Source organism: Rhinolophus sinicus, linkage group LG02 (genome assembly GCF_036562045.2).
Source record: "Rhinolophus sinicus isolate RSC01 linkage group LG02, ASM3656204v1, whole genome shotgun sequence".
Classification (NCBI taxonomy): domain Eukaryota; kingdom Metazoa; phylum Chordata; class Mammalia; order Chiroptera; family Rhinolophidae; genus Rhinolophus; species Rhinolophus sinicus.
The window spans coordinates 192006003-192033762 of record NC_133752.1 but is presented as its reverse complement, the minus strand read 5'-3'; the positions used below and the strand labels follow the sequence as shown (position 1 = coordinate 192033762).

Here is a 27760-nt window from a genome sequence, read left to right as displayed (position 1 = left end):
CCTACCCACTCACCCGGCCCCTCCACGCAGACACCCACACACCCCACCCATATTCTCTGCATCCCACACCAGACAGCCATTCACCATTTCCCAGAAATGCCCCCTCCACCAGTGCCATCCACAGAGGGTTGTGAGCCATCTGTAAGAGGGACAGGCCAGGGACATACCTGAAGCCAAGTACCACCCAGTCCCTCCCGGCCTTTTAGGACTTCGGAGTCAAAGCCTGCTTCCTCCACACCAGGACCTGAGCCCACCCTTCACCTGCCCCCACCCTGTGCCCCTACCCCTGTGCCTCACAACACAGCTGCCCACCCCTCCTTATGGGCACACAGATGCCTGCACCCACACCCACAACAGAGCCACACCAAGGTCCTGCTCAGCTCCAAGCCCTGACCCTGCAGGAAGAACCCATCGCATGCCACACCTCTCTTCTCTGGCCATCGCCACATCTCTACACACGCCACCTAGGGAACCCCCGCCCTCTCACGTACACCTACGCCAGATCCCACACTGTTCCCTCCACACACTCCTGCTGGAAGGAGGGTCTCCAGAAGGATGGGGGCAGATGGAGGAGGCGCCTGGCACTGGACCTGTTCCTTCTCCCCATGCAGCTCTGTCCGAGGCGGCCGAGGTGTACTTCAGTGCCATCCAGAAGATTGGGGAGCAAGCCCTGCAGAGTTCCACCTCACAGATTCTGGGTGAGGGGCTCCCCTCTCCCGCGCTGTCCCCCACAGCTTCTTGGGCCCGGGGGGTTACTCCTCCTCGCCCTGCCTGCACCCCCGGCCTCTTCCTGCTGAGTGTGCTCCAGGCCTCTCTGCCCGCATCCCTGGTGCCTCCGCTCCCCCTTGCCTGCCTTGCTCCCGTTCTTGGGTCCCAGAGGGTTTCCTTTTATAGTCTTGCCCTTACAGGAAGTCCCCCCCAAAGACACAGGCCTTGCAGCTTGGGCCCAGAGTCCAGACTCCCTGCAGGGCCGTTGCAGGGCTGGGCCAGGTACTGCCAGCCCCAGAGCAATAGGGGAAATCCCTGGACTTTGGCCCCCAAATCCAGCCGCAGGCAGGCCCTTCTGGCAGCTTCTGGCGGGAGGAGGGAGGAAGGGGCAGGCTCCCCCCTGAAGCTGTTCTCTATGCCTCCAGGTGAGATCTTGGTGCAGATGTCAGATACCCAGCGGCACTTGACCTCTGACCTGCAGGTGGTGGTGAGTCCGGCCTGGGGGAGGGTCACTTAGGACAGTGGGCTGTGTTCTGTGGAGGCAGAGGGCGAAGGCTCACCCTCCCACAGCCATTCTGAGGAAGGACGGGCTGCCGTCTCGGGGACCTGCCGGCCCAGCTCTGCTGGCCACATTTACCTACAGTGTCTTATTCCCGCCTCCAACCACCTGGGAGGCAGGTGCCATCTTTGTTCCCATTTTACAGAGGAGGAAACTGAGTGTCAGAGATCTAGCCACTCACCCAAGATTCCAGAGGAGGCGCAGGAGAGAAAGGGCTGTTGTCCAGGTGCCCCTCCTTCCCTCCAGCCTGCCCTCCACTCTTCCAGGGAGCAGCCAGTGGCCTACCTTTTCCACCCGTGAGAAAAACACTTCCGTGCCCCTGCCACCCGAAGAACTAAACCCAGGCTCTTCAGGGAGAAATTGCAGGTCCTACTGACCTAGTAGCCCCTGCCTGGCACCCTCCGGCCCCCTGAAGAACTATGCTCCTCAGACACAGCCTCACGTTCCCTCTGCTGGGCTGCTGTTATGCTGTCCTCAGCCTAGAAGCTCCCACCCCTGCCATCCAGCACAGTCACCCCCTCCTCCATGAAGCCTCCCCACGCCTTGGGCAGGTTCAGTCCTTTCTCCCTCTAGACTCCATCAGATGCTTCCATCTGTTCTTAGCACGTGGCAGTTAAGAAAGCGAGTTCTACAGCCAGAGCACCTGGGTCCAAAGCCCAGCTCCCCCAGTTACTGGCTTTGTGATATTGGATGAGCTACTTAACTTTTCTGTGCCTCAGTTTACCTGTCGGTGAAATGGACACAATCATAATAACTGCCCTGTAGGATTCTTGTGAGGATTAGTGAATGAATAAGTATGCATTCGCCTCAGCACCTGGGCTCTCCATGTAGCTTAGCTGCAATAATCAGAAGTACAGTGTCCTCTCCTGTGTCTATCCCCGCCCAGCCTGGGAGCTCCGCTGCAACGTGGAGCTCTTCTCTGTATTGGTCCAGGGCCTGGGATGGGGACTGGCACCAAGCAGGGCTTCACTGGCTGTGGGAGGAAAGAATGAGCTTTGAGAAGGGAGTGGGGCTTGGCCAGAGGGAGAGGAGGAGAGAGGGCATTCCGAGAGGGCGCAGTGGGCCGAGCACGTGCGTGAGCCTGGCCCCCAACAGGTAGACGTGAGCCAGAGAGCCGGGGCTGGGCAAGGGGGAGGCGTAGGGTCCACCCGATGGCGAGTGCCCTTGGAAAGTTCGGGAGGAAATTTTAATTGTGACACTCTGTGGTTCTCAAACATGTATATGGGGAACCCCAAAAGTCAGGGTGCTCTTTGGGGGACTCCGTTAAATACTCATCAGCTTGGTGACCATGTCAAAGTGCGGGATAATTTTACTAGCGTAAACTGTGCATCCACCAACACAAGATAAAAGCCTCCCCCTGGGTCCACCTCCTGGACCTTCTGAGGTGTATGTAGCACTAAGCCTGCTCCATCTCCTGGGGTTTGGGTGGGGAGTGATGGAGCCCAGCTCCCCTGGCAGCCTGGGACTTCCTGTCCTTGTGTTTGATGTCTCTCCATGTCACTTGTGGCACCCTTGGGCTGGACAGGGACAAGTATCACCCAGGCCCGCTCTGTAAGGAGAGCTGCCGTTTCTGGGCACCGGTGTCTTGGCTGTGACAGCTGGGCAGGGCCCTCAGCCAGCACCATACGGCCGAACACAGCAGAGGTCTCCACTCCCTCGGGCTCATTCCTGCAGCAACTATTTACTGCCGTGTGCCAGGCACTGTTGTAGACACTGCGGGTCCAGCAGACAAAAACCCCTGCCCTCCCCAGAAGAGGAACCAGACCAAAACCAAGACAAGTGAATATATATGTGACAGGTTAGATGCAAAACAGGCCATGGAGAAAAACAAGAGCAGGGAAGGGGATGGGAAATGCTGAAGGGGTGCCATTTTTAACAGATGTTCAAGGAAAACATCACTAGAAAGGTGACCTTGAGAAAAGGCCTGAAGGAGGTGAGGAGTGAGCCAGGGAGACACAGGGAAGAGTGTTCTGGGCAGAGGGAACAACACGTGGAAGGACTTGAAGAGGCCATGTGGCTGGAGTACGAGTGCAGGGCAGATGACCAGCCATTAACAGGAGCCTCTCAGGGCTCTGAGGAAAGGACTGACAGGACCTGACTTAAGTTTGGTGTTTTTATGGTAAACGAATACACAGACACCGAAAATCTCACTGAATAAATTAGACTTGACTGACACACGATAAGGCACACCCACCCTTGCACCTACCACCCAGGTAAAGAACTTTGCAGCTTCCCCAGAAGCCCCCCCATGTGCCCCCATCAAAATCACTGCCCCTCCCGCTCTCCCTCCAAAAGCGACCACTGGGCTGACCCTTCTGTGTGTGCCTTCGTCGTTGATCACCCAAGCGTACCTCTCTAGACTCTAGAGTTTGGTCTTGCTCTGTTTTGTTTGTTAGTTCTAAATATGTGTTTGGTTGTCTTAATCTACTGATTCCCCCTCCATCTCTCTCCTCTCCTTACAACTTGTCAGTCAAAGGCCCTGGGGTCTTCTGACTGGTTGGTTTTCCCAGTCTGGAAGTTGCTAGTTGCACACTCCCGGTGCAGTTCAGCTTCTTCCTCTGTCCTCTGGATCCAGGGCTGATCAGACTCAGGTTCCATCCCTCTGGCAAGACTAGAGGTGGTGCTGGGTCTTCCACTGGGAGGTCCGTCACGTCTGCTGTCCTGTGATATTAACAGCCATAGAGGCTCAGTGTGTCCAGATGCATTTGCACACGGGTAGTTGCAAAATGCTGCAATTCTGATGCCCTTTCACTTATTAACTGGGATAGTTCTAGAGGAGTCACCTGTCCTTATCTGCTATTTGTTACCCAGTGGCACGTTTCATCCGGGAACAGCAGGATAAAGGCTTATGCTCACCCTTTACTTATGCTGTCATCCTCTGAATGTGACCAAACGGCTTTATTTGCTTTTTTAACTAGCATCATTATTGGAATATGTTTTAGTATCATCAGTATCATCGGTTTAAACAGACTTCATGGGTTTCAATCCTTTGCAATTATCACCTTTATTTGCAGTTGAAAATGTCCCGTCTTTGGCCAGTAGGACCCTCTTCATCTGACTCCTGAGTCCCTGTCAAATGACCCTAGTAGTTCTGACAGCTCCTTCCTATCTAGTCCGCCAAGATGGTCCATCTTCCTCTGGTACTTTTGCTGCTCTAGACATGGACTCAGCCATCTCTCCATGAAGGCCTGTTTTTATTTTTTGTTTTTAGTGGGAAGTGGTGTTTTAAAACCATAATCTGGGCACTGAGCGTGTTCATTGCTACTGGGGTGTTCATTGTTTTTAGGCCTTCCCAGTGGCCAGTACTGTACGTACATGCGTACAAACATGTGTCTATGTATGTGTCATATACAGAGGGTGCCACAAAATGTAGACACATTTTAAGAAAGGAAAAAACTATGAGAATTGTAATACTCAATATATACCAATAACAAGCGATGAATACAAGTCACGTTTGACTTCTGCAATTACAAGAGGTGCTCAGAGTAGTTCCCATCAGTGTCCAGACACTTCTGATGATGGCGAACTACTGCTTGAGCAACGCTGACCAAAGTGTCCACTTGGATACTTTTTTTTTTGGCACCCTCAGTATATGCATTATATAAACATAGATACATACACTCTAGATACATGACTATATATATATATATATATATATATATATATATATATATATATATATATAGAGAGAGAGAGAGAGAGAGAGAGAGAGAGAGAGAGAGAGAAAATACTTCATAAGTTTGTATTGACACGGCCATTTCAAATTCAGCACCACAGGATTTTTACTTCACCTCTTCCATATGACCAATATCTTCTTTGTTCCACAACAAGAATTCTGATACTCAAAGATACAGAAGTGAAATAATGAGAATATCCCGTAATTACCATTTGCTTTATCTCCCATTGCACACACAACAGCTTCCAAATGACAGATAACTTAGTAACTCTACCACCACCAATATGGTTTCTAAAAACAGTTCAGATTTGGTTTGCATCTGCTTTCCCCATTCTTGTTTCACTTTTAAAGTCGTTGTCCTGTTTCTACTTGGTCAGAACATAGAGCCCTGTTACACTCCCTGCTGCTTCCCTTTGACCCTCATTGACTTTTGTTTAAAGTAGCTGCATATTTAATGTTCACCCGCAATCCTATGTCAGTGTCAGTGTCGCTTGTCATTTTGGTTGTCTGAAGCTTGTTCTCTAATAGTCCCCACAAGAAGGGCTCATGTGAACAATGTTCTCTGAGTTCTGACATGGAGATAATAATTTGTTCTTATAAAGTCAGTTTTGTTGGATACAAAATCCTTGGGGGACTTTCTTTTCCTCCCTGCCTCCCTCCCTTCCTTCCTTCTTTCTTTCCTGTCTCTCTCCCTCCTTTCTTTCTCTTTCTTTCATTTCTGATTATCTTAAATATGTTTTTCTTCTAACATAGAACATAATACATTGCTAATGAAAAGTCTGATTATCTACTTTTTCCATTATAAATTACTTGCTTATTTTGGCTAGATGCCCAAAAAACTTTTTTCTTTCTTTTTCTTAAGTCTAATAATTTTTCTAGACTATGTCTTGGTATTGGTCAGTCTGTGTCAATATTCTCAGTTATGGGGTGTACTCTTTCCATCTGTAGTTTCAAATCTTTTTTTTTTTTTTTTACTTTCAGGAAAAGTTATGTTAAATTATAAGTTTTAGAATTTTTTGGGTTCCCTTTTTTTGCATTTCTTCTTCGGAAACTCCTATTCCCGGTACATTAGATTTCCATAGCGTATTTTTAATATCTGTCTCTTCCTCTTGGATATTTTTACTTTTTTCTTCATTTTTTTCTCCTAAAAAAAAATATGATGATTTACTACCTGGAATGAGAATGGAACCCATAATAGGATTGCCATCAAATACATAGATACAGATAGACATATAGACATATAAGTACATAGATATAGATATAGATATATAGATACATCAGCTTTACTAAGATACAATTCACATACCATAAAATTCATCCTTTCAAAGTGTATGATTCAGAGGTTTTTAGTATACTCACAGAGTTTTAAAACCATCCCCGCTATCTAATTTTAGAACATTTTTATCACCCTCACCCCAAAAATAATTCTCCCTATTTCTTTGTTTCTTTTTTATTTAATTTTTTTCTTTTTACTTTCTATTTCTCTTCAGATATTCTTTATTGTGTTTATTACTTTTGTGTTCCATATAGTTTTGCCTTCATTACTAAATTTATGTTGTTTTCTTCTTACATTTCTGATTCCTTCCCAAATTCTGTCACCTCATTTCTAAATTTTTCTAATTCATATCCATGTTCTTTTCCTGTCTTGTATTATTTTCTTAATGTCTTTTAGTTCACTTCTAAACCGCAGGTTACAGTTTTCTTCTGTTTTGTGGGCCTATCCTTCTGATGTGATTTCCTTGTATGAATGTCATTCTGTTCTTTAGTCTCTTTTTCTCCTAAAAACTTTCTATTGGATTTAACTTCAAAGGTTTTCTGTTACTCATTTTTATGTGAAATTAGTTTTTATCAAGGTAAACTTTACATACAATAAAATGCACAGTCAGGATTGTCGAGTTTGATGAGTTTTGACAACTGTATACACCAGGTAACCACCATTGTAAACAAGATTTAGAACACTTCCATCAGCCCAGAAAGTTCCATTGTGTCCCTTTCCTGTCAATCCCACCCCAGAAGCAACCACTTTCTGACCTCCGTCTCTAGAGACAGATTTTGCCTGTTCTAGAACTTCATACCAATGGAATTGTACAATATGTATTTCTTTGTGTCCTGCTTCATCCACTCAGCATGATGTCTGTAAGATTAACTCACGTTGTTGCATGTATAATGCTTTGTTGTTGTTTTTTGTTTCTTTGTTGGTTTTCTTTTTCTTTTTTTAATTAAAGTTTATTGGGGTGACAATTGTTAGTAAAGTTACATAGGTTTCAGGTGTACAATTCTGTAATACATCATCTATATCTCACATTGTGTGTTCACCACCCAGAGTCAGTTCTCCTTCCATCACCATATATTAGATCAATGCTTTGTTTTGTTTGATTTCTGTGTATTCCATTGTATGAATCTACCACAATTTGTTTATCCATTTTTCTGTTGATGGTCATTTGGGTTGCTTCCAGTTTGGGGCTATTATGAATAAGGTTGCTGTGAACATTCTCGCAGAGGTTTCCTTGTGGATGTTTTCATTTCTCTTAGGTAAATACCTAGGAGTGGAAATTATAGGTCATAGGGTTGACATATAATTAGCTTTATAAGAAACTGCAAAAGTTTTCCAAAGTTCTTGTACTATCCTGCACTCCCACTAGCAATGCATGAAAGCTACTGTTAGGTTACAGCTGTGCCAAGGTTCAATGCTGCCTGTCTTTTTTATTCTAGCCATTTTAATGGGTATGGAATGGTACCTCACTGTGGTTATATTTTGCATATCCCGATGACTAATGACTTTTAATGGGCTTGTGGACATTTGTAATACTTCCTTCATGAGGTGTTTGTTTAGTCTTTTGGCCATTTTTTATTAGGTTACAGTTATTATTGACTTTTAGAAGATTTGTCTATAGTTAAGACATGAGTTCTTTGTCAGATGTATATATGGTGAATGCTTTTCCCAATTTGTAGTCTGTCTATTCATTTTCTTAATAGTTTCTTTGATGAGCAGACATTTTGAAATTTTTGAAGCGCAATATGGCCCTTTAAAAAAATGGTTTGTACTTGAGCCCTACCCAAGAAATCTTTGCCTACCGCCATGGCAAAGATATTCTCCTAAGTTTTTTTTGTAGAAGCTCTACATTCTGGGCTTTATTTGTGTCTATGATCCATCTCAGATTTATTTTTGTGTATGAAGTGAGAGGGAGTTAGGGTTCATTTTCCCCTGTACAGATAATTCAGTTGTTCCAGCACCATTTAAAAAAGACTTTCCTTTCCCTATTTAATTGACTTGGTGTCTTGGTCAAAACTGATTTGTCATGTACGTGTGGGTCTATTTCTGAACTTTCTACTCGGATCCTTTGATATATTTGTCTGTCCTCATACCAATACCACACTGTATTCATTACTGTAACTTTATAGTGAGTCTTGAAATTAAGTAGTCTTAAGAATTTTGTTCTTCTTTTTCAAAATTGTTTAGTCCATTCAAGATCCTTTGCATTTCCATATAAATTGTAGAATCAGCTTGTCAATTTTCCTAAGAAAGCCTGTTGGGGTTTTGATAGGGTTTGCATTAATCTGTAAATCAATGGTCATCTTAAAAACATTGAGTCTCCTGATCCATGAACATAATATACCTCTCCGTTTATTTCTCATAGCAATGTTTTGTCATTTTCAGTGTAGCAGTCTTGCACGTCTTTTGACAGATTTATTTCTAGGTATTTGATGTTTTTTGAAGCCATTTGTAAATGGCATTTTAAAATTTCCTTTCCCATTTGTTCATTGTTTGACTTATATTTTAGTAGGATCACTCTGGCTCCTGTACTAAGAATAAAATATCAGCAGTTGAGGGAAAAAGCAGAAGCAGGAATAGCAGTTAGGAGGCTCTTGCAGTAATCTAGGATATGGATGATGTGGCTTGGGAAAGGATGGCAGCAGTGGTGGTGTTGAGAAGGGATTGACTGTAGAACCAATAAGATTTTCTGATGGACTGGATGTCAGTTGCAAAAGAAAGAGAAAAGTCAAGATAACGCCAAGGTTTTAGCCTGACGAGCTGGGAGGGTGGAGTAGACATTAGCTGAGGCAGGAAAAATTGAGTGTAGAGCAGTTTGGTTTGAGGGGAGAGATCAGGGGCTTCCTTTTACCCATGGTACATCTGAGATGATTATCAGAAAACCAATCAGAGAAGTGGAATCACCAGTTATGTGTATGAGACCAGAGTTTGGGGGCGGGGTCTGGGCTGGGATGTGCAGGTGGGGTTGTCAGCATGAGGACTGCGTGAGCTCCCCGAGGGCGTCCGTGTACATAAGGAAGGGAAGAGGCCTGAGACCTGAGACCTGGGTCAACCTAACCACTAAGAACCAGGGGCATGAGAGAGAATCAGCAAAGGGCAGAGAAGCAGCAGCTAGGGGTGGTGTGAGGAAAACCAGGAGAGGATGCTGGGCTAAAGCTAAGGGGGAAGGTGTTTCAGGAGGAGGGAGTGGTCAACCATGTTGAATGATGACTACAGGATAAGAGGGATGAGTCCTGAGAATTGATTTAGCAACAGGGAGTCTCAGGGACTTGACAAAAACATTTCAGATGGGGGCCAGCCGGTGGCTCAGGCGGTTAGAGCTCCATGCTCCTAACGCCGAAGGCTGCCGGTTCGATTCCCACATGGGCCAGTGGGCTCTCAACCACAAGGTTGCCGGTTCAACAACTCAAGTCCCGCAAGGGATGGTGGGCAGCGCCCCCTGCAACTAAGATTGAACACGGCACCTTGAGCTGAGCTGCCGCTGAGCTCCTGGATGCCTCAGTTGGTTGGAGCGCGTCCTCTCAACCACAAGGTTGCCAGTTGGATTCCTCGACTCCCACAAGGGATGGTGGGCTGTGCCCCCTGCAACTAGAAACGGCAACTGGACCTGGAGCTGAGCTGCGCCCTCCACAACTAAGACTGAAAGGACAACAACTTGACTTGGAAAAAGTCCTGGAAGTACACACTGTTCCCCAATACAGTCCTGTTAAAAAACAACAACAACAACATTTTAGTTAGTGTGATGGAGCATAGCCTGACTGGAGGGGATTCAAGAGCACATGAGAGGACAGGAGCTGGAGTCAGCTCACAGAAACAGTTATTTCAAGGGGCTAGTTCTGGCAGAGGGGTTTCTTCAGTTGCTGGAGGAACTCAATACATGGAGCTTACGGTGCATGTTTTCAACAGTGGGGCTGCCCTCAGCTTCTGTCTGAGGGGCTTACGGGCCTCACTAATGAAGTGTGTGCCTGGGAGGGGGGAGCAGGGGAGGGCAGTCTCTGTCCTGACCTGCTAGGAGTTCCTCAGCCTGCCTGGGGTTGGTGACTTCCTTATTCCAGAAGCCACCTGCTAATTATAGACAGTCCTCTGGTTCCCTCACAGCAAGAGCTCAAAACCCACTTCAGGCATCAGCCTTGTAATAGAACTATTTCTGTAGCAGCTTGAGGAGGACTTTCCACGAACCCAGTGGTGGCTGGGTCCCATCTGATTGGGACATCCTGGGTCTGTGTCCTCTGTCCACTGGCAAGCGCGGCTGTGGGAAGAATTACAGTCCTGCTGTCCTGCTCTTATGCCTCAGTTCACATGTGACTGGAAACAGAAGAAGTGATATCGTATGCATGGAAGATGCCTTCTTCAGAAGCTGTTTCTGGGGGCAAGAGAAGTGGGATAGGGGAAACAGAATTAAGAAGAAGAGAGAAATCTCCCAGCTTGTCTGCTGTCAGTATTTTAAGGACATTTTTAAAGAGCTCCTGCACCCTGGCCTCCCTGGGGAGAGAGCTCCCAGACTCCCAGGGCTCTCTGCTGGGGACAGGTCGTCACCACCGCCTCCCATGCCCACCCTCGTGACACCCCCTCGTCCTCCTGCGTCATCTCAGCATTGCAGTAATTAAGGCATCATCCGCATGTCCATTCTGTTGGTTTTGTGCATTTAAAATGTTTTCTGGGGTCTTCTGTGGGTCCCCATTCGTCTCTCCAGGCACCATTCTCCACCTTTATTTGTTACAAAGTCACCTGGGTTTTGAGGGTCTGCCCCAGCCCGCATCTCCCATGAGCCCTGTTGTTTCTATTGGGCAATTTTGTAGGCCTTGGGGATTTTCGGAAGCACACAGTCTGTGTTTGAGCAGAAATCCTGGACTGTCTCTTCAGTGGGAGGCAGAGCCTGGGGGTGGGGGTGGCGCGCCTAGGAGGCCCTTGCTGGGAGGCCCCACAGGTGGGAAGCCTCATTTCCTACTGGATCCAGCAGAAAAGGGCCGCCGTGGGACAGAAATGTGGGCTCAGCACAGCTCATAACACTACACACACCCCTGACCCCCCTACATACTCACATACACCGTGGCAGCCACAGCTCGGGTTCAGGGCATGGCCAGTTCTGGGGAGACCAACTCGAGCTCCCTCACAGACCAGCAGTTACCAAGGCTTCAGAAACAATTGTGGGAGAAAAACTTACAGTTCAGAACTTTTATAATTTACTGTTTTTTTCCTGCACACGGAGAGGAAATTGCCAGCATTCCTTTTCTGGGCAAAGCCCTACCCCGAGGGGCAAAGCTCCCGCAGCACAGCATGGGGACCTCCAGGGCAGGAGGCAGGATCCAAGGAGGGTTCTTGAGCGGGGGCTGCCAGGGGCAAAGGCTGTGCAGACAGAGAAGGTGGAAGGGTCCCCAGAGGGGAGGGACAGTGGGATGACAGATGCTCCTCTGTGCTCCCCGTGCAGCTGGAAGGATTTAGGTCCGACACTCCAACCATGCAGAGTGACCCAGGAACGTGGAACACTGATGGGGGACGCAAAGGGAATGTGCCAGGTGACCAGTGAAGCCCACAGAATCAAAGCTAATTGAGATCATAGGGCTGGAGCTAAGAGAGCAGCTGGCCAAGTCTTTCCTGTGGGGAAACTGAGGCCCAGCGAGGGGCAGCAACTTGTCCAAAGTCACAGAGAAAATTGCAGACAGAACCAGAACTAGGGCATAGTTCTGAGCGTGAACCCGGTAGCCTTCCTGGTCACCCAGGTGGTCAGCGCCTCCTTCTCACCTGTCACTGAAAATCTGACCCCCACCGCTAAGGCCTGAACAGTCCTGAGCGCTTTCATGGGCCCAGCCCTGCCCACATGCAGAGGACACAGAGATGGGTCAGATTTGGTTCATGCCCACAGCGCTCGCTGCTCATACCAAGGGGCTGAACACGCCCAGTGCGAAATTCCGTCCTTTGGCTGGAAATATGAACCATGAACAAATGTGTACGCATTCCAGAAACAAAATGATTGAGCGATGGATTCTGCCTGGGGAAGTCAGGAAGGCCGCCCTGCAGAGGGGGCAGGGAAGCTGGGTTTTGAAGATGGGTGGGAAGTTCCAGGCACAGGGAGCAGCATCACCAAAGCCCAGACTAAGACTAAGAGTGAGAACCAGGAGCTGTTGGCACATTTATCAAGGCTGTTTCGAGCAACATACTTCACTAAATGTTTTGCATATTTAACGACTCAATCCTTCCTCCAACCAGGTGCTCTTATTATGCCTATTTCTCTGACGATTGGTGTGTTAGGAGCACGGTGGGCAATGTATCTGAATGGCCAGTGCAAGGGATGCTGGGACATGGGAATGGCAGGGCTGCTCAGATCACCCCCGCCCTGCATGCCACACAGGTGCAGACATTCCACGGAGACCTGCTGCAGCACATGGAGAAGAACACAAAGCTGGACATGCAGTTCATCAAAGTGAGTCTGGCTGCCCCACCTCGGCCCCCTGCCCATCACAGGCAAACCACCTCTTCCCATTTGATAGATGGGCACATTGAGGTCGGCGCTGGCCCCAGGTTATACGCGTTCCCAGCTGAGCCCCCTGGCTCCTGTCCAGTGTTCTGACCCGTGGGCCAGGTGCCTTGAGCTCTTTGACATGGGGGTCTCCCTCCTCTCTCCACCCCACCCAAGGACAGCCGTCAGCACTATGAGATCGAGTACCGCCACCGAGCCGCCAACCTGGAGAAGTGCATGTCTGATCTGTGGCGCATGGAGCGAAAGCGGGACAAGAATGTGCGGGAGATGAAGGTACAAGGGCTGGGGGCAACACTGGGCTCGGGGGGACCCTCTACCATCCTCCTGAACTCCCCCACCAAGCACCAACCCAGCTCCAGGGCTGTGGCTTGCCCCACCCTCTGAGGTGAGCACAGCTGGAGAGGTCAGCCAGCCCCGTTAGTGGTTGTAGGGACACCCTCAGCTCTGCATCCTGTCCTGTCACTTCCTGCCCTCCCCAGGTGCCTCAGGCCTCCTCCAAAACCCTGGCACCCCTCTCACTTCTCCTACTTCACCCGAGGCCATCAGTCATGCTGCTCCTGAACGTGCAGCAAAGGCGTCAGCCAGCAGCAGCCCCACCATCCTCCCCCTCCCTCCCGCCCAGGCAGAGGTCTGTGCCCCCTGGCTAAGGCCAGCCCTCCTCCTGAGCCCCTCCTCCCCACCCCTGGCCTCTATCCACAAGGCCCCATCCCCCTCCCTGCCTCCTCCTCTGGCTCCTTTAATAAGCTCATCTCTCTTCAAAATCTTCCCTTCCAAGTAGGGATTGTTATTGTTTTTTTTTTAAAGATTTTATTGCGGAAGGGGAATGGGATTTTATTGGGGAAGGGGAACAGTGTGTATTTCCAGGACTTTTTGTTGGGGAACAGTGTGCTTTTCCCAGGACTCTCATCAGTTCCATCCAAATCAAGTTGTTGTCTTTTCGGTCTTAGTTGTGGAGGGCGCAGCTCAGCTCCAAGTGCAGTCGCAGTTGTTAGTTGCAGGGGGTGCAGCCCACCATCCCTTGCAGGAATTGAACCAGCAACCTTGTGGTTGAGAGGATACACTCCAACCAACTGAGCCACCTGTCAGCCCCCAAGTAGGGGGTTGTTAATCAACTCATTGGAACTTTCATCAAACCAACCTCGCTGGGCCCCACCTCTGTGCTGGGCCCTGAGCTGGTTGCTGGGGCAGATGGATGGCTCAGAAGCCAGCCCTGCCTGTGAGAAACACCTGGGCCAGGGGGTCGCAATGCCCAGGCTCATGAGGATAAGGATGCCCAGGAGATGGCAGGCCTGGGAGCTGGGATGGGCCTGGTGCTCAGGGGAGGCTTCTAGGAGGAGGCTGCTGGGTCAGGACGGGCTGGAGCCTTCGGACAGCTGGCACCTGCGGTGGGTGGGATGAGGCACTTACCGCTGCCTCCAGCTAGAAGCCCCTTTTCTCCAGGAGAGCGTGAACCGGCTGCATGCGCAGATGCAGGCCTTCGTGTCGGAGAGTCAGCGGGCCGCTGAACTGGAAGAGAAGCGGCGCTATCGTTTCCTGGCGGAGAAGCACCTGCTACTTTCCAATACCTTCCTACAGTTTTTTGGCCGGGTGAGCTGGGGCCAGGGGATAGCGAATGGAGCTCTTTTAGGGACTGTGCTCTGCCAGCTGGCTGCTCCCAGGATGTTCCTTCCCTTCCACCCCTTTCCCTCTATTGTTTTTATTTACTCTCTCCATCTATTTTTTTGTGTATTCGTTTTTGTGTTTATTCATATCATCAGATATTCATTTATTCGTTCATGATTTGTTTATTCACGTACTCATTCACTAATCCATGCATTTATTCATTCACGTGGGAACTATCTATTTTTCATTCCTGCTTGCATATACTCACCATTCACAAATTCATTAACTTGTAGGTTCAGTTATTGTCTATTAGTTTTATCATATTATTTATATTTTCTATGCTCTTGCTTTGTTCTATCTGCTAGACCAATAGGAAATTTTCATTTCTCGTTGGATTTCTAATGGACTTTGCTTTCTGTATTTAGCTGCCATGTTGTTTAGTGCTGTTGGTTTTTGAGTATTTTACGTTCTCTGTAAATATTGCCATTTATGAACTTAATGTCTCTCATAATCCAGTCTGATGCTTTTAATTCCACTTTGAGATTAATATTGACCTTTCTACTTACTCTTCTCTTGTCTCTTTGTTTTATTTTATTTATTTATTTGTTTATTTATTCACTTATTTATTATTTTTTTTATCTTTTTTAAAATCTCTCGGTTTTAAATGTGTTTTCTGTTACTAAGATATAGCTCAGTTTTTTTATGTTTGACCAGTCTGACAGTCTATGCCTTCTAAAAGAGGAATTCAGTCCATTCCATTTAACCTAACAACTGATATGCCTGTTTTATTCTTTTTGGATAACTTGATTTAACTGTCTTTACTTCGTCATTTCCTTTTTTTTCTCCTATTCTTATTCTTGTCAATTTGGTTGAGTTACGATACATTCCCTTTCCCCCTTTATTAATTTGGAAATTCAACTGTTCTTTCCACCGCTACCTGTGATAATCTAATTTTATGACCCCCCCATAGTCACATGTATTCATCTTTTTTTTTTTTAAATACTAACCACCACCACCCCACTACTCGGTCCATTGCTCCTCCCAGCCCCGTAAGATGAGACCTTGAGAAGGATTGTCCTGCCCTCCCTGGTACTCTGACATGAGGCCTTTGGAAAGGTTTTACTCCTCCCTTCATGCTCCCTGACCCCCACCTCTTGGTTTTGCCAAGAAAATTCAGGACTTTTAGTTCCAAACTCTCACTAGTTATTTCATTGCACCACGGCCCTTCTATTCCACGAACCTTTACTTATATTACATACTTGCCACTGCCCAGTGCACTATCATCCACTAATATTCCACATACATATAATCAGATACACTGCTCACCGCTACTTCCACTCCTTTTTATATCCCACTGTCTTGAGGTTTCTGTCTTAATTGATTACTGTGGCTAGAGAACTTTCAAGAGTATTTTCTACAGATACACCGCCTGAATCCTTGCATATCTGCAAATGTCTTGCTTTTACCCTGACCCGTGAGTGGCATACAAGCTGACTGCAGGACTCCAGAGTCACAGGCCTTTTTTCTTACGGTCCAAGATGATGTTCTCCTGTTTCTATGCTCCGTGTTATAGGTGCTAAGTTGGGTCCTGATCTGTCTCCTTTCCTTGTAAGTAACTGGCTCTTTCTCTGTGGATGCTTGGAGATTTTCTTTGGGTCCTTGGGACTCGGGAACTGGTCCATGTACCACCTAAGCGAGTGCGTCGGTGCCATTTCAGTCTGCAGGCTCACGTCTTCCTTCATAGCAGGAGAGCTGTTTCCTCTTCTGTTTCTTCAATTATTATTATGCCTCTGCCATCCTTTTTCTCATTCTGGAACTCCAGTCATTTGGGCCTCCACATCTATGACCAGGTCTATTTCACTTATTTTTGCTCCGTATTTTGAGATATTTCTCCCTTGACTTGTCAGGCCACCAACTCTGTTCTCAATGGAACTGTTTTCTCTTTTAGCTCATCTGTTCAATTTTAAATCTTAAAATTGTGCTCTGTCTGCTGTAAGAAGGTCTTTGTTATGCAGCAAGTGCTCAAGTGAAGTTCTTGTTACCCCCTTCTCCCAGCTGCCTGGGTGGTCTGCTGGGCTCTCCTCCCTGACCACTGGGTCCTCTTAGATGCCCTGTTTTATTCCTACGCCTCCTCGTGGTCCTGTCGTTTCTCTGGGCTGAGTTGAACTGCAAGGACCCAGGCGGTGGTGCTGGCAAATGTGGCGGTGGGGGAGTGGAGCAATCTCGACCCCAGTGGGACCTCATTCTGCCTCAGGTCTTCCTGTTGCAAGCATGAGCTCTTGCTAGCCTCAGAGATAGAGATTAATGTAGTCTACTCAAGTGGGGAACCACTGCCGACAGTGCTGCTAGGGAAGGTTGTGCAGGTTGTGCACTGCACAATCATGCCTGGTTCAGAGGAAGGGCTGGGCTCTGCTTTCCAAGCTGAACATGCTGGTGCAGACTGTGTTTGCCTGGAGAAAGGAGCACCTTTTTCTTTGCATAAAGAGGTCATCCTCTCACCAGGCTCTGTCCATCCAGAGGGGACATCTGTCTCTAAATTACAAAGAGGTACCTTGTTCGTTAGCAGCAGCCCAGTGGACCCCTGGAACTCAGGAAAGCCAGCAGCCCCTCCCAGGATACACTCAGGAAGGACACTCGGCATTGCCTCCGTGGGCTGTGCCACTCTGGCCCCCGAGTCCTAGTCCTTGCTTGGCCTTTCAGCTGCCAGTCCTCAGGTCCCTGCCAGCCCAGCAGCGGTCAAACTCGTGTCCTGCTCTCTTCTGTAAAGGTCTAACAGGGGCCAAAGCCTCATAATTGCCCTCCTGGCATGTGGAGTTGCCTGCCTGCCTGGCTGCCTGGCCTGGCCTAGCTGTTGACCCCTCCAGAAAGAGGGCTGATGGGATCTGCAGCACGAGGTGCCAGGGACATTGGGACACCATCTTCCCACCATTCCCTCATACGCATAAATTGACGACTTTGTCCCTGCATTTTTCCAATGGCAATCGTTCATTCATTCACTAATTTAACAAATACGTTTGGAGCCCATATGATGTGCCACACTCTGGCTCTCTTTTGCACCTGAGAGAGTGCACAGGTCCCTGACCCACCCAGCCAGCCAGCCTCTCCTCCCTGATGCCACAAACATGGGCTCCTCTGCCCCTCCCCCGCCACATTGCACTTTCCATTACTTCCAATTTCTTTGTTTTCTTATTTAGTGTTCGTTCTGATTTCTTTGTATTCCTGTTCAGTTTCCCAACCACTGAACTCTGGCTGCAAATTCTAGCAAGTGATTTCATTTCTCTGAGCCTCAAGGTTGATGCAGTGATGGCACCTGGAATCCTGTCCTCCTGGCCCTGTGTTCATCCCTTCAAAGATGAAAACCAAAGCCACCATTCAGGAGGTCCCTCTGCTTGCAGTCAGCTGCCCCTAACGGCCAGCAGCAGACTCCTGCCTCCCCACCTCAGGGTCCTTACACCTGCCAGGCCCCTCCCTGAGTCTCAGCATCTGAACCCAGGGGCCCCTGGTGCTGAGCAGAGGTGGGAGGCACAGCTGGATCCCATGGCTGACCTCTGGGTCCAGCTGACTTTCTCCCACTGTCACCACTACACCCAGCCCCAGGCCCGTTCTTTCCCAGAGTGATCCTCTAAGGATCTTATTCTTCTAAACAGTTTTATTGAGATATAATTCACACGCCATGCAAGTCACCCATTTAAAGTGTACAATTCCATGGTTTTTAGTATTAATATAGTCAGCGTTGTGCATCCATTGCTAGGATCAAGCTTAGCACATGTTCATTTCCCCTAAAAAAACACTACCTGTTAACAGTCATTCTCCAAACCTCCCATCCCTACCCCTGCCCTAGGCAACCATTAATCTACTTTCTGTCTCTGTAAGACTTGCCGCTTCTGGACAGTTCATATAAATGGCATCATACAATATGTGGCCCTGGGTCACTGGCTTCTTTCACTGAGCATCACAGTTCACCCATGTTGTAGCGTGTGTCAGTACATCACTCCTTTTTATTGCCGAATAGTATTCCATTGTCTGGATAGACCACATTTTCTTTATCCGTTCATTAATAGATGGTCACCTGGGTTGTTTCTACTTTTTGGCTATATGAATAATGTTGCTACGGCCATCTGTGTAGTAGAACTGAGTTTTTGTGTGGACGTGTTTTCATTCCTCATGGGTACATAGGAACGGGGTTGCTGGGTCATATGGTAACTCTGTTTAACTGTTTGAGGAACTTCCAGACTCTTCCACAGTGGCTGCCCCATGTTACATTCCCTCTAGCGGTGTGAGGGCTCTAATTTCTCTGCCTCCTTGTCAGCACTTGCTATTTTCATCTGGTTGATTACTGTCACCCTAGTGGGTGTGAAGTGGTATCTTGTTGTTTTGATTTGCATTTGCCTGACGGCTAATGATGCTGAAGTCTTTTCATGTGTTTATTGGCTGTTTCTGTATCTTCTTTGGAAGCAACTCCTTTCTGCCTATATCCTCAACTGTTAACCTCCAACATTAAGAGGAGAGCTGACCCTCCATTGGCTGCGTCTTGCTGGGTGAACTCCCCTCAAGAGAGCGCCGTGCATTGAATGCGCCAGACTTCCTCTAAGTATGGGGGAGAGGTAGCCTGTTGTCTGACCCAGCTGGACTTTAGGACATACAAGATCTAACTCCTAAGATAGTTAAGCACACATATTTACCTGTTACTATATCTATAAACAGAATGCACAAGATTTAGAAGAAGATTTAAAGAACTGTAACTGCCTGGCATCATAAGGTGTCCTCATCGTCTCCATGATCAGTGCCTGCTTCGTCCAAATCTAGTCAGTAACACGCCTTTCTGCCTCACCCTTAGCTTCTCAGGGTTTGTTGCATTTGTTCAAGTATCTCTCCAGGATACATTTCTAGAAATGGAACTGGTGAGTCCAAGAATATAGGATTGGTTGTACCAGTTTACACTTCCACCAGCAATGTCTGAGAGTCCCTGTTCTGTTTCCTTGACAACAGTGTGAGCAGAAATTTGGATCTTTGCTAATCAGAAAGGTAAAAATGGCATCTCACTGTCATTTTACTTGATACTTGTCTTATAAGTGATATTGACATCTTTTCATGTTTCAGAGACATTTCATTTCCTTTACTGTGACATGTCAGTATCTTTTCCTCCATGTTTCTTATTAATTTGTAGGAGCTCTTTATATGTTCCTGAAACCAGCCCTTTCTTGGCAAATATTTTCCCTCTTTGCCATTTATCATTTGACTTTGTTTATTGTAGGTTTTGCCATATTAAAAAATTATTTTTATTTAGTGAAATCTATCAGCCTTTTCTTTTATAGCTTCTGGGGTTTGTATCATAGTTAGAATGGCTTTTCCACTCCATAAATGTTTTGAAAATTCTCCCGTGGTCTCCTTTACGGTTTGAAAACCTTATGGTGTTTCTTCCCAACCACTGGCTCCTGCCTGGGGGCAGGGCTGAGGGAAAACAGAGAAGCTGAGTGTTGTGCAGGCCGCCTCGGTGCTGTGGCCTTTACTCCTAGAACCCCTTCGTACCTGGCAGTCGCTCTGCACTGAATGTTCCCAAACTGGACCAAAACCCTTTTAAAAATACTGTATGCAGAACGTAATGGTCTCGCTCTGCTTACTGCCTCCAAAACAAGCTCACAAAGATCTGTGGCGTTTTGTCATTGTGCTGTTTTGCTAATTATTTATGCAAGGCGAGGGAAGGATGTCCACCTAGTGACCAAGTGGACAAGAGGCTCTGAGCCATTCTGTTCTGCTGCCTGAGCTCACTATGTGGTTCTCGGCAGCTGGGCCAGGGAGAAGGGAGAAATCATTGAAAGGTGCAGTCACAGGAGGCTTCCACTCCACTGCTTACCGGATGCGAGACCTTGAGCCAGTCATTAATGGCTCTGACCCTCAGCACCTATAAAATGGAGATCATAATTGCACCTATTGCACCTACCTCCCAAGGCTGTTGTGAAACTCAAGTAAGATAATGCAAATAAAGCCTTTAACACTGGGCCTGGCACACAGTAAATACTCAACAAAGGGAAGCTTTTATTATTACTAAGGTGAGAGTCTTGAGTTTGGCCTTCGGGGAGATGTTTGAATAGTTAAGGGAGAGCCCTTTATAACTGGAGAGTACAGTGTTTTGATTGTACATGGGATTTAATTTATTGAGGTGACGAGTGACAACACGGAGAGGTTAATACCACTGAAACAAGTTTTATTACACATCACAGTTCCCAAGAGAAGGGTCACGTCGTGCCACACAGGGCCACCTGGGGAAGCACCAGATGCTAGTCAACAGGCAGAAGGGGTGAAGGGAAAGTGTGGCGCAGACCTTTATTCTGGTTTCCGCAGAAGGAATGAGCAAAGCAAGGTAGGCGAGTTTAAGCAAGTCTAGGACTGGCTGGTTTGCATCATTTCAATGAGCTCTGTCTGGGCTGTAGGGGTGGTGTTTATTGTCTGGTACCTGGCTCTGGTGTGATTTAGGGCAGGAGAAATATTGGCTTGATTGGCTTGTTTGGTGTGGGTTAAAGGAAGTGGTTGGGGATATGGGTTTGGATTGGTTGGTTTGCATACAAAAGGCGTGCTCAGGGGCAAACTGTTTACTATCACTGGGAATTATTTAGGCCTGGGAGGGGCAGTGTCTCCAGGAATAGCAAGACTCCAGGATGTCAAAGCACCATAAAAAACACAAAATTAAACACATGAATAATACACACTGCAGGTCCACCATTGAAAGCCCTCCCACCTCCGAGTTGTTATGGACCGTATGGCCAGCTGCTGAATTTCCTGTCCCTGAAAGTATTCAAGCAGAATTAGATGCCCATGTGTTGGGCATACTAGAAAAGGGATGTATATGTAGATTACAGGGATGCACTGCGAAAACTGTATTTGAAAGCCCTCTTTTAGAGCACTCTTCAAACTTATTTAAACAGAAAATGTATTTATTACATGAGTTACTGGGAAGTTCAAGGGTTTCAGGTGTGGCAGGATCCAGGAGCAGACAAGATGTCATTGGAAATTTGCCATTCTCTGTTGCTTAGTTGTAGTTTCCTGTGTTGGCTTCACTACACCTATTTAGCAAACCCCATGAGGTGAAAGAATATATTTTTCCAGATTGTTCCAGGGTGAGTACTGGGATTGGATTCTTTGGTCACAGTTTTTGGGTAAGTGCCATCCCTGAGTCCATCACTGTAGTCAGGAGGATGGAGCAATCTGAGTGGCCAGCCTGGGTTCTACTCCTACCCCTGTATGGGGCAGTGGGAGAACTCTGCCCAAAGCACAGAGAGGGGGCAGGGGAAGCTCCTCAGAGAGAAAGGAGGGAACTTTGACAAAAGAGGGGGATGGTTGGACGTTGGATGGTGGGGGAACCCAAAGTGACAACACCATGTTCTTTAGCTCCTAACAGCTAGAAAATCCTTCCTTTCATCCTCAGCTTGCAGGGCCCAAGTCCCCAGGCCTAGGGTTCCCACTTTTGAGTTCCCAGGATTCTGAGGGCTGCTCAGATCTGGCTGACTCCTGTGTCCCCACCCCGCCAGGCTCGGGGGGTGCTCCAGAACCGTGTGCTGCTGTGGAAGGAGCAGTCGGAGGCCAGCCGCAGCCCGTCGCGCGCCCATTCCCCTGGCCTGCTGGGCCCTGTGCTGGGGCCGCCCTACCCCTCGGGCCGCCTGACGCCCACCCGCTTGGACATGGTGAGGCCTTGGGCGCCCCCGCCGCTATTCGCGCCGCCACTCGCGCCCCCGCCGCTATTCGCGCCGCCACTCGCGCCCCCACCGCTTTCCGCGCCCCTGTTGCCCCCGGCAGCCCCCGCGGGGCCCTGGGGCCTGAGGCCCTCCGCCTGGAGCCTCCTCCCACCCAGGGCTCCGATCTACGCAGCAGCCCCCAGCTGGCCCTTCCGCCCCGGCGCGGCCTCGGCGCCCCCTTGGTGGCTGGGCCGCAGGCCCTTGAACCCTTACGCCGACGGCTGGGACTGGGGGTGGGGGCTGGACTAGGGCGCCTCGGCCCCGCCCCTCCCCGCCCCACCCTCCCCTGCCCATCTCCCCTCGCAGCCCCAGAGGCCTCTGGGAGAGTTCAGCTCCCCACGCAGCCGGCATGGCTCCGGCTCCTACGGCCCGGAGCCCACCGAGGCGAGGTCCGCGTCCCAGCTGGAGCCAGACCGCCGGTCCCTGCCCCGGACGCCGTCTGCCTGTGAGTGTCGCCGGCGCTCGGAGCGCAGAGGGAGGGCCGGGGACACAGGGTGGGGACCAGGGGTTCGGGAAAAGGAACGGAGGTTGCGCTGCAGCGGGAGGGATCAAGGGTAGACGCGAGGGAGAACTTCCCACCAACATGCCGCTGCGCTCTCCCGCCCCTGCAGCCTCACTCTACACCAGCACCCAGCGCTCGCGCTCCAACTCCTTCGGCGAGCGCCCGGGCGGCTCGGGCAGCGGGGGCAGCGGCAGCGGGGGCATCAGGAGGGTCCGCGCCCTCGTCTCCCACTCGGAGGGCGCCAACCACACGCTGCTGCGCTTCTCGGCCGGAGACGTCGTGGAGGTGCTGGTGCCGGAGGCCCAGAACGGCTGGCTCTATGGCAAGCTGGAGGGCTCCTCCACGTGAGTGGGAGCCCCGGGGCGCGGGGTGGGTTGGAAAGAGGACCCCGGGAGTCCAGAACTCCACCTCCGACTGAGACTTCCCTGAGGGAGGCTTCTTCTGCCTCCCTCATCCATTCAGTGGGAGTAGGAAGAGCCTCCTTACCGAGGTCAGGGTTTCGGCCTTTGAGAGGGTGGTAGAGGATGGGGAATGGGAAAGCTCTCTCACACGGTTACAGAAACCTTACTGCTCGGGTACCTGCTGGGCACCTGACACTGTGAGGGAGGGGCAGCTTCCCCTCTGTACCCTGAGAGTCAACCAGAGCTCTGATGGAGGGATGGATGGGGTGGGCCTCCGCAGGCCGGCACCGAGGCGGTGCTGGGAGCTTGCAGGCCAAGTGTGCTCTCCCCCTCACACTCATGCACAATGGGAATCCTTAAAGAACCTAAACCGGGGCTGTTTCTGACACCACAAGTGGAAGGGGGGATGGGGAAGTACATTGTGGTCACCAGCAAGCCTGGAGGAGAGCAAGGGCTGGCAGACAAAAGGGAAGTGTGCAGGGATCACTCTTTCTGCTGGGGAAAAGGGGAAGGTGGGAGGTTGCTGGAGCCAGGCAGTGCCCCCCACAGGGCTTTATAGGCAGACTTGTGTGACCCCTCCCACTCCTGCTGAGGGAGGAGGAATGAAGGAAGACAGGAATGAATCGAGGCATGAATGAATGAATGCATGGATGGAGGAATCAGTACATGCGAGGGTGGCATACGGGTTAGGGGATGGTGGACAGAAGGGATTGTCCTGTGGGCAGGTAGATGCAGCCGTGTGAGCAGATAGGGATCGAATGGGTGGTTGGGGGCACGGGAGGAGGCATATGGGGTACATGCATTGGCTGATGGTGATTGGAGAGGTATGTGAATGGGTTGACAGGTGGCAGGGCAGGCAGGTGGGCAAGTGGTGATGGATGGATTAGTGGATACACAGTAAATTCGTGATCCATGGCTGGTTGCCCACATGGGTCAGGGATGAGTGAGTGGACGAACACATGGGTGATGCTGGACAGGATGTTGCAGTTAGGCACAGAGGTATATGGGTAGATGGGTGGATGGCAGGTGACTACACGGAGCAGGAATGGAAGGATGGGCCAGTGGGAGACAGATGACTAAGCACACGAATGGCAGAAACACCTGCTTTGCAGACCCATGTCAGAGGGCAGCAGGGTGTCACCCCGAAAGTCCCTGCAACAGGTGTACCAAACTTCCTGGGTACCTGATGATAAAACCTTCTAACTGGTGCTCTCAAACCACATTCCTCGGACGTGATTATTCTTTCTATGACTCACAGGTTAGGGAAAATGATGGCAAGTTTTACCATCAGTAGGCACTTTATGGTGAAAGCAGAAGTAAAATGTACTGCAATGGTTTGATTCTGTCAGTTTGAGTTGAAATGACCTCCAGTTAGTTCTACCTTTATGTGAGAATGTTGTTGATTGGGTTTTGGTGACTTTTTGGAGGACATTTTCCTAGATGTTCTGAAAGAATCTGATGGATTCTGTGGAGTCTGAAAAGGTTAAGAAACGTCGGTCATAGTGCCTCTCCCTCAACTCTGGCTGCTCTGAAGGTGCAGTAATGAGCCTCTGGCCAGGCAGACTCCATGAGCAGGTGCCTGGGGTCCCCAGAACCAGAGGGCAGCAGCTGGGCTGAGAAGGAAAGAGCACAGGATTGGGAGTCAGGCACCCAGGGCTCAGGTGCCCCTTCCTCTGGACTCCTGCAGTTGCCTGTGATGTCCCCTCCCCCGTCCCCTTCACTGTCACCCTTCTAAACATCTCTTCAGGTGTCTGTCTCTCTGCCAGGCTAGGCCTTGCTCTCAGGGCCCTCGTGCGGTGGGTGCTCAGTGAGCAGGAAATGAAGCGGTCACCGGTCACCGTAGGTCCCTGGACACATTGCTTTCCTGCTCGGACTTCCAGTTCCTCCTCTTAGGTGCCCCCGCCCCTGGTGGGACATGAGGCTGGACCGGTGGCCTTGAATGCCACGACCTCCTCAAGGGATTAAATGAGTTACTCTCTGCAAAGCCCCTGGAGCGAGGCCCGCAGCAGCAGGGCCAGTGCTGTGTGCTTCTCTTAGACGTGGTGTTTGGGCCTCACTGTTGTTGAGCCTTTTGCTTATGGGACTGTCTGCTTCCGCCCCGCAGGAGTGGCTGGTTCCCCGAGGCCTATGTGAAGCCATTGGAGGTGCCCATGAACCCCATGAACGCCTTGAACCCCATGACCTCCATGAACCCCATGAACGCCTTGAACCCCATGAACTCCATGAACGCCTTGAACCCTGTGACCTCCATGAACCCCATGAATGCCTTGAGCCCTGTGACCTCCATGAACTCCATGAATGCCTTGAACCCCGTGACCTCCATGAACCCCTTGACCCCGGTGACCTCCATGAACCCCATGAGCCCTATGAATGAGCTACCTTCCAGGTACCTGAGTGGTCAGACGTGGAGTAGGGGTGGGGACTCCAGTGGGGGTGGCCCCGCCCGCTAGGGGGTGTATCTGTGAGTTGCAGTCCTGAGTGGACCCAGCCCCCTCAGCCTCTGGACAAGGGCGCCCCATCTCTCTACCATGAAGGTCATGGTGTCCAGCCCTCTGCCTCCTCTCAGGACTGCCTTCAGGCCAGCAGGCTCCTCTCACACGGTGCAGGGGCCCAGCAGATGGGGCTGATGCAGCAGGACCTGACTCCTGGACCCCTTCCCTCCTCTCCTTCCTCTGGATTCAGGTCCTACCCGCTCCGGGGCAGCCATAGCCTGGATGACCTCCTGGACCGGCCAGGCAACTCCACAGCGTCCTCAGAGTACTGGGACGGCCAGTCCCGCTCCCGCACCCAGAGCCGGGTCCCAAGCCGCGCCCCCAGCCCCACACCTGCCCCCTTGCCTGGCAGCCGCCGAGGCAGCATGGGCAGCGTGGGCGTGGCCAGTGAGGCCAAGGTGAGCCCCTCCCCCAGTCTGTCCTCAACCCTGGGCTTGTCCAGGGACAGGGACCAGAGGCCAGGTAACCCTCTCTGCTTTGCCACTGAGTCTAGCAGTGGGCCCTCCCACCCCAGCCTCACTCTGCCCATCTGTGCAGGGAGGGGAGGGATGGGCCTCTGAGTCTGGGGCAGCAGGTGAGGGAAGCATTTGTCTCAGGGACGGGAGCCTAGGTGTCCTGCTGGGAGCACTGGAAAAGGCCTGTTCTCCCTGCCTCCCTAGGGGAGGCCAGACCAAGGTCCTGGGTCAGAGCCTGGGGGGAACCTTCCCACGTGGTCCCCGCCATCTTATCTTGGGGGGCGATGTTTAGCCCTGGAGATGGTCTCTGGCCCAGAGGCTTCTCAGGTCTGAAACCTGCAGAATTCTGGGCTTCAGAATACCGGGGCTGCGTTTCCCAGAAGCCTAGCCCGGCAGTGGCTTCTGGGCCAGTTCTCTACCCTTCTAGAAGCGGGAGAGGGAAGGACAGGGGCTTTCTTGCTCTTTTGCCCCGAAACTTAACCCTTCCTCCACCCCCACTGCAGAAACTTATGTCCTGGGAGCAGCACCCCCCAGAACTCTTCCCTCGGTGAGTCCTTGAGCAGGGGTCAGAGGGGACCGGGCTCAGTGGAGGGCTGTGGGGCGAGACAAGATAGGGGTGAGTGGAGGGGACCGGATAGGGGCAGGAGGTAGGGGTGGATACCTGGCTCAGGTGTCCAGTGCCTTCCCTGGACCCACAGACAGCTGACGACCTGGGTCCCTCTCACCCCAACCTCTCTCCCCACAGGGGCACAAACCCCTTTGCCACCGTAAAGCTGCGTCCCACTGTCACCAATGACCGCTCAGCGCCCCTTATCCGCTGAGGCGCCTTCCTCCATCGGGGGTCTGAGGTCGCCACCCCACCTGTCCAGGGTCTGCCCAGAGATGGCGGCAGCAGAAGCAGCAGCAGTGGATCCAAGAAGCCAGGGCCCTGATGCTGGGGGTGGCTGCCCTTCCCCAAACTGCACCCCCAGACTGAGAAGCTCCAAGGGCACTGGTCTGGGGTCTGGGACCTTCAAACTAAAGCAGGCGGAATTGGGGGACGGAACCATTTCTTCCCCTCCAGGGGCCCCAGGACTCTCCCTGGGGGGCCTACCTCATGCCCCCAACCTCTTTCCCCCTTCTCCAACCCAGTGGGGAGGAGCCCCTTACCCCCTCCTCTGCCCCGCACATGTCCCCATTTAACTTTTGTACACAGTGAGAAATAAAGCAAGTGGACATGGCAGCAGGACTGGGGGTGTCTGATTTGGGGGTCCGGGCAGGAGTTGGGGTAGAGACCTCCCACTAGAGAACGGAGTCCAGGAGGTCCTGAAGACCAATGGTAGTTGCTTGGGAGGCCTCCCTCACTCCCAGCCCCTCACATCCATCTTTTTAAGCAAGTCTTTTTTTTTTTTTAAGTTTGCTGTAACACAGTACGCTGTTATACCACCATAGCCTCATATGTTTCGCGCTTACTGTGTCTTTTGGGTTTTTTTTTTTAAAGATTTTATTGGGGAAGGGGAACAGGACTTTATTGGGGAACAGTGTGTACTTCCAGGACTTTTCCAAGTCAAGTTGTTGTCCTTTCAATCTTAGTTGTGGAGGGCGCAACTCAGCTCCAGGTCCAGTTGCTGTTGCTAGTTGCAGGGGGCGCAGCCCACCATCCCTTGCGGGAGTCGAACTGGCAACCTGTGGTTGAGAGCCCGCGCTCCAACCAACTGAGCCATCCAGGAGCTCAGCGGCAGCTCATTTACTTCATTCTAGTTTAGGAGGGCGCAGCTCGCTGGCCCATGTGGGAATTGAACCAGCAGCCCCGTTGCCCAGAGCTCGCGCTCTAACCAACTGAGCCACCTGTCTGCCCTAAGCAAGTCTTTAGGTCTGTCCTAAAGCCCTCGAGCTCTATCTCCA

General features: G+C 50.4%; 1 protein-coding gene across 2 annotated transcripts in view; it reads left to right on the top strand.

Moving 5' to 3' along the window:
- Positions 1–27098, top strand: part of BAIAP2L2 (BAR/IMD domain containing adaptor protein 2 like 2) — a 28717-nt gene extending 1619 nt beyond the window's left edge. For both annotated transcript variants that reach the window (XM_019752980.2, XM_074326396.1), the window contains exons 3-14: positions 612–698; positions 1134–1195; positions 12566–12637; positions 12851–12967; positions 14135–14281; positions 21823–21975; positions 22333–22471; positions 22638–22872; positions 25034–25315; positions 25612–25819; positions 26380–26423; positions 26622–27098. In XM_019752980.2, coding sequence (XP_019608539.2) covers positions 612–698; positions 1134–1195; positions 12566–12637; positions 12851–12967; positions 14135–14281; positions 21823–21975; positions 22333–22471; positions 22638–22872; positions 25034–25315; positions 25612–25819; positions 26380–26423; positions 26622–26697 — 1622 coding nt within the window. In that variant the 3' untranslated portion in view covers positions 26698–27098. The remainder of the gene's footprint in view (positions 1–611; positions 699–1133; positions 1196–12565; positions 12638–12850; positions 12968–14134; positions 14282–21822; positions 21976–22332; positions 22472–22637; positions 22873–25033; positions 25316–25611; positions 25820–26379; positions 26424–26621) is intronic.
- The last annotated feature ends 662 nt before the right edge of the window (positions 27099–27760 follow it).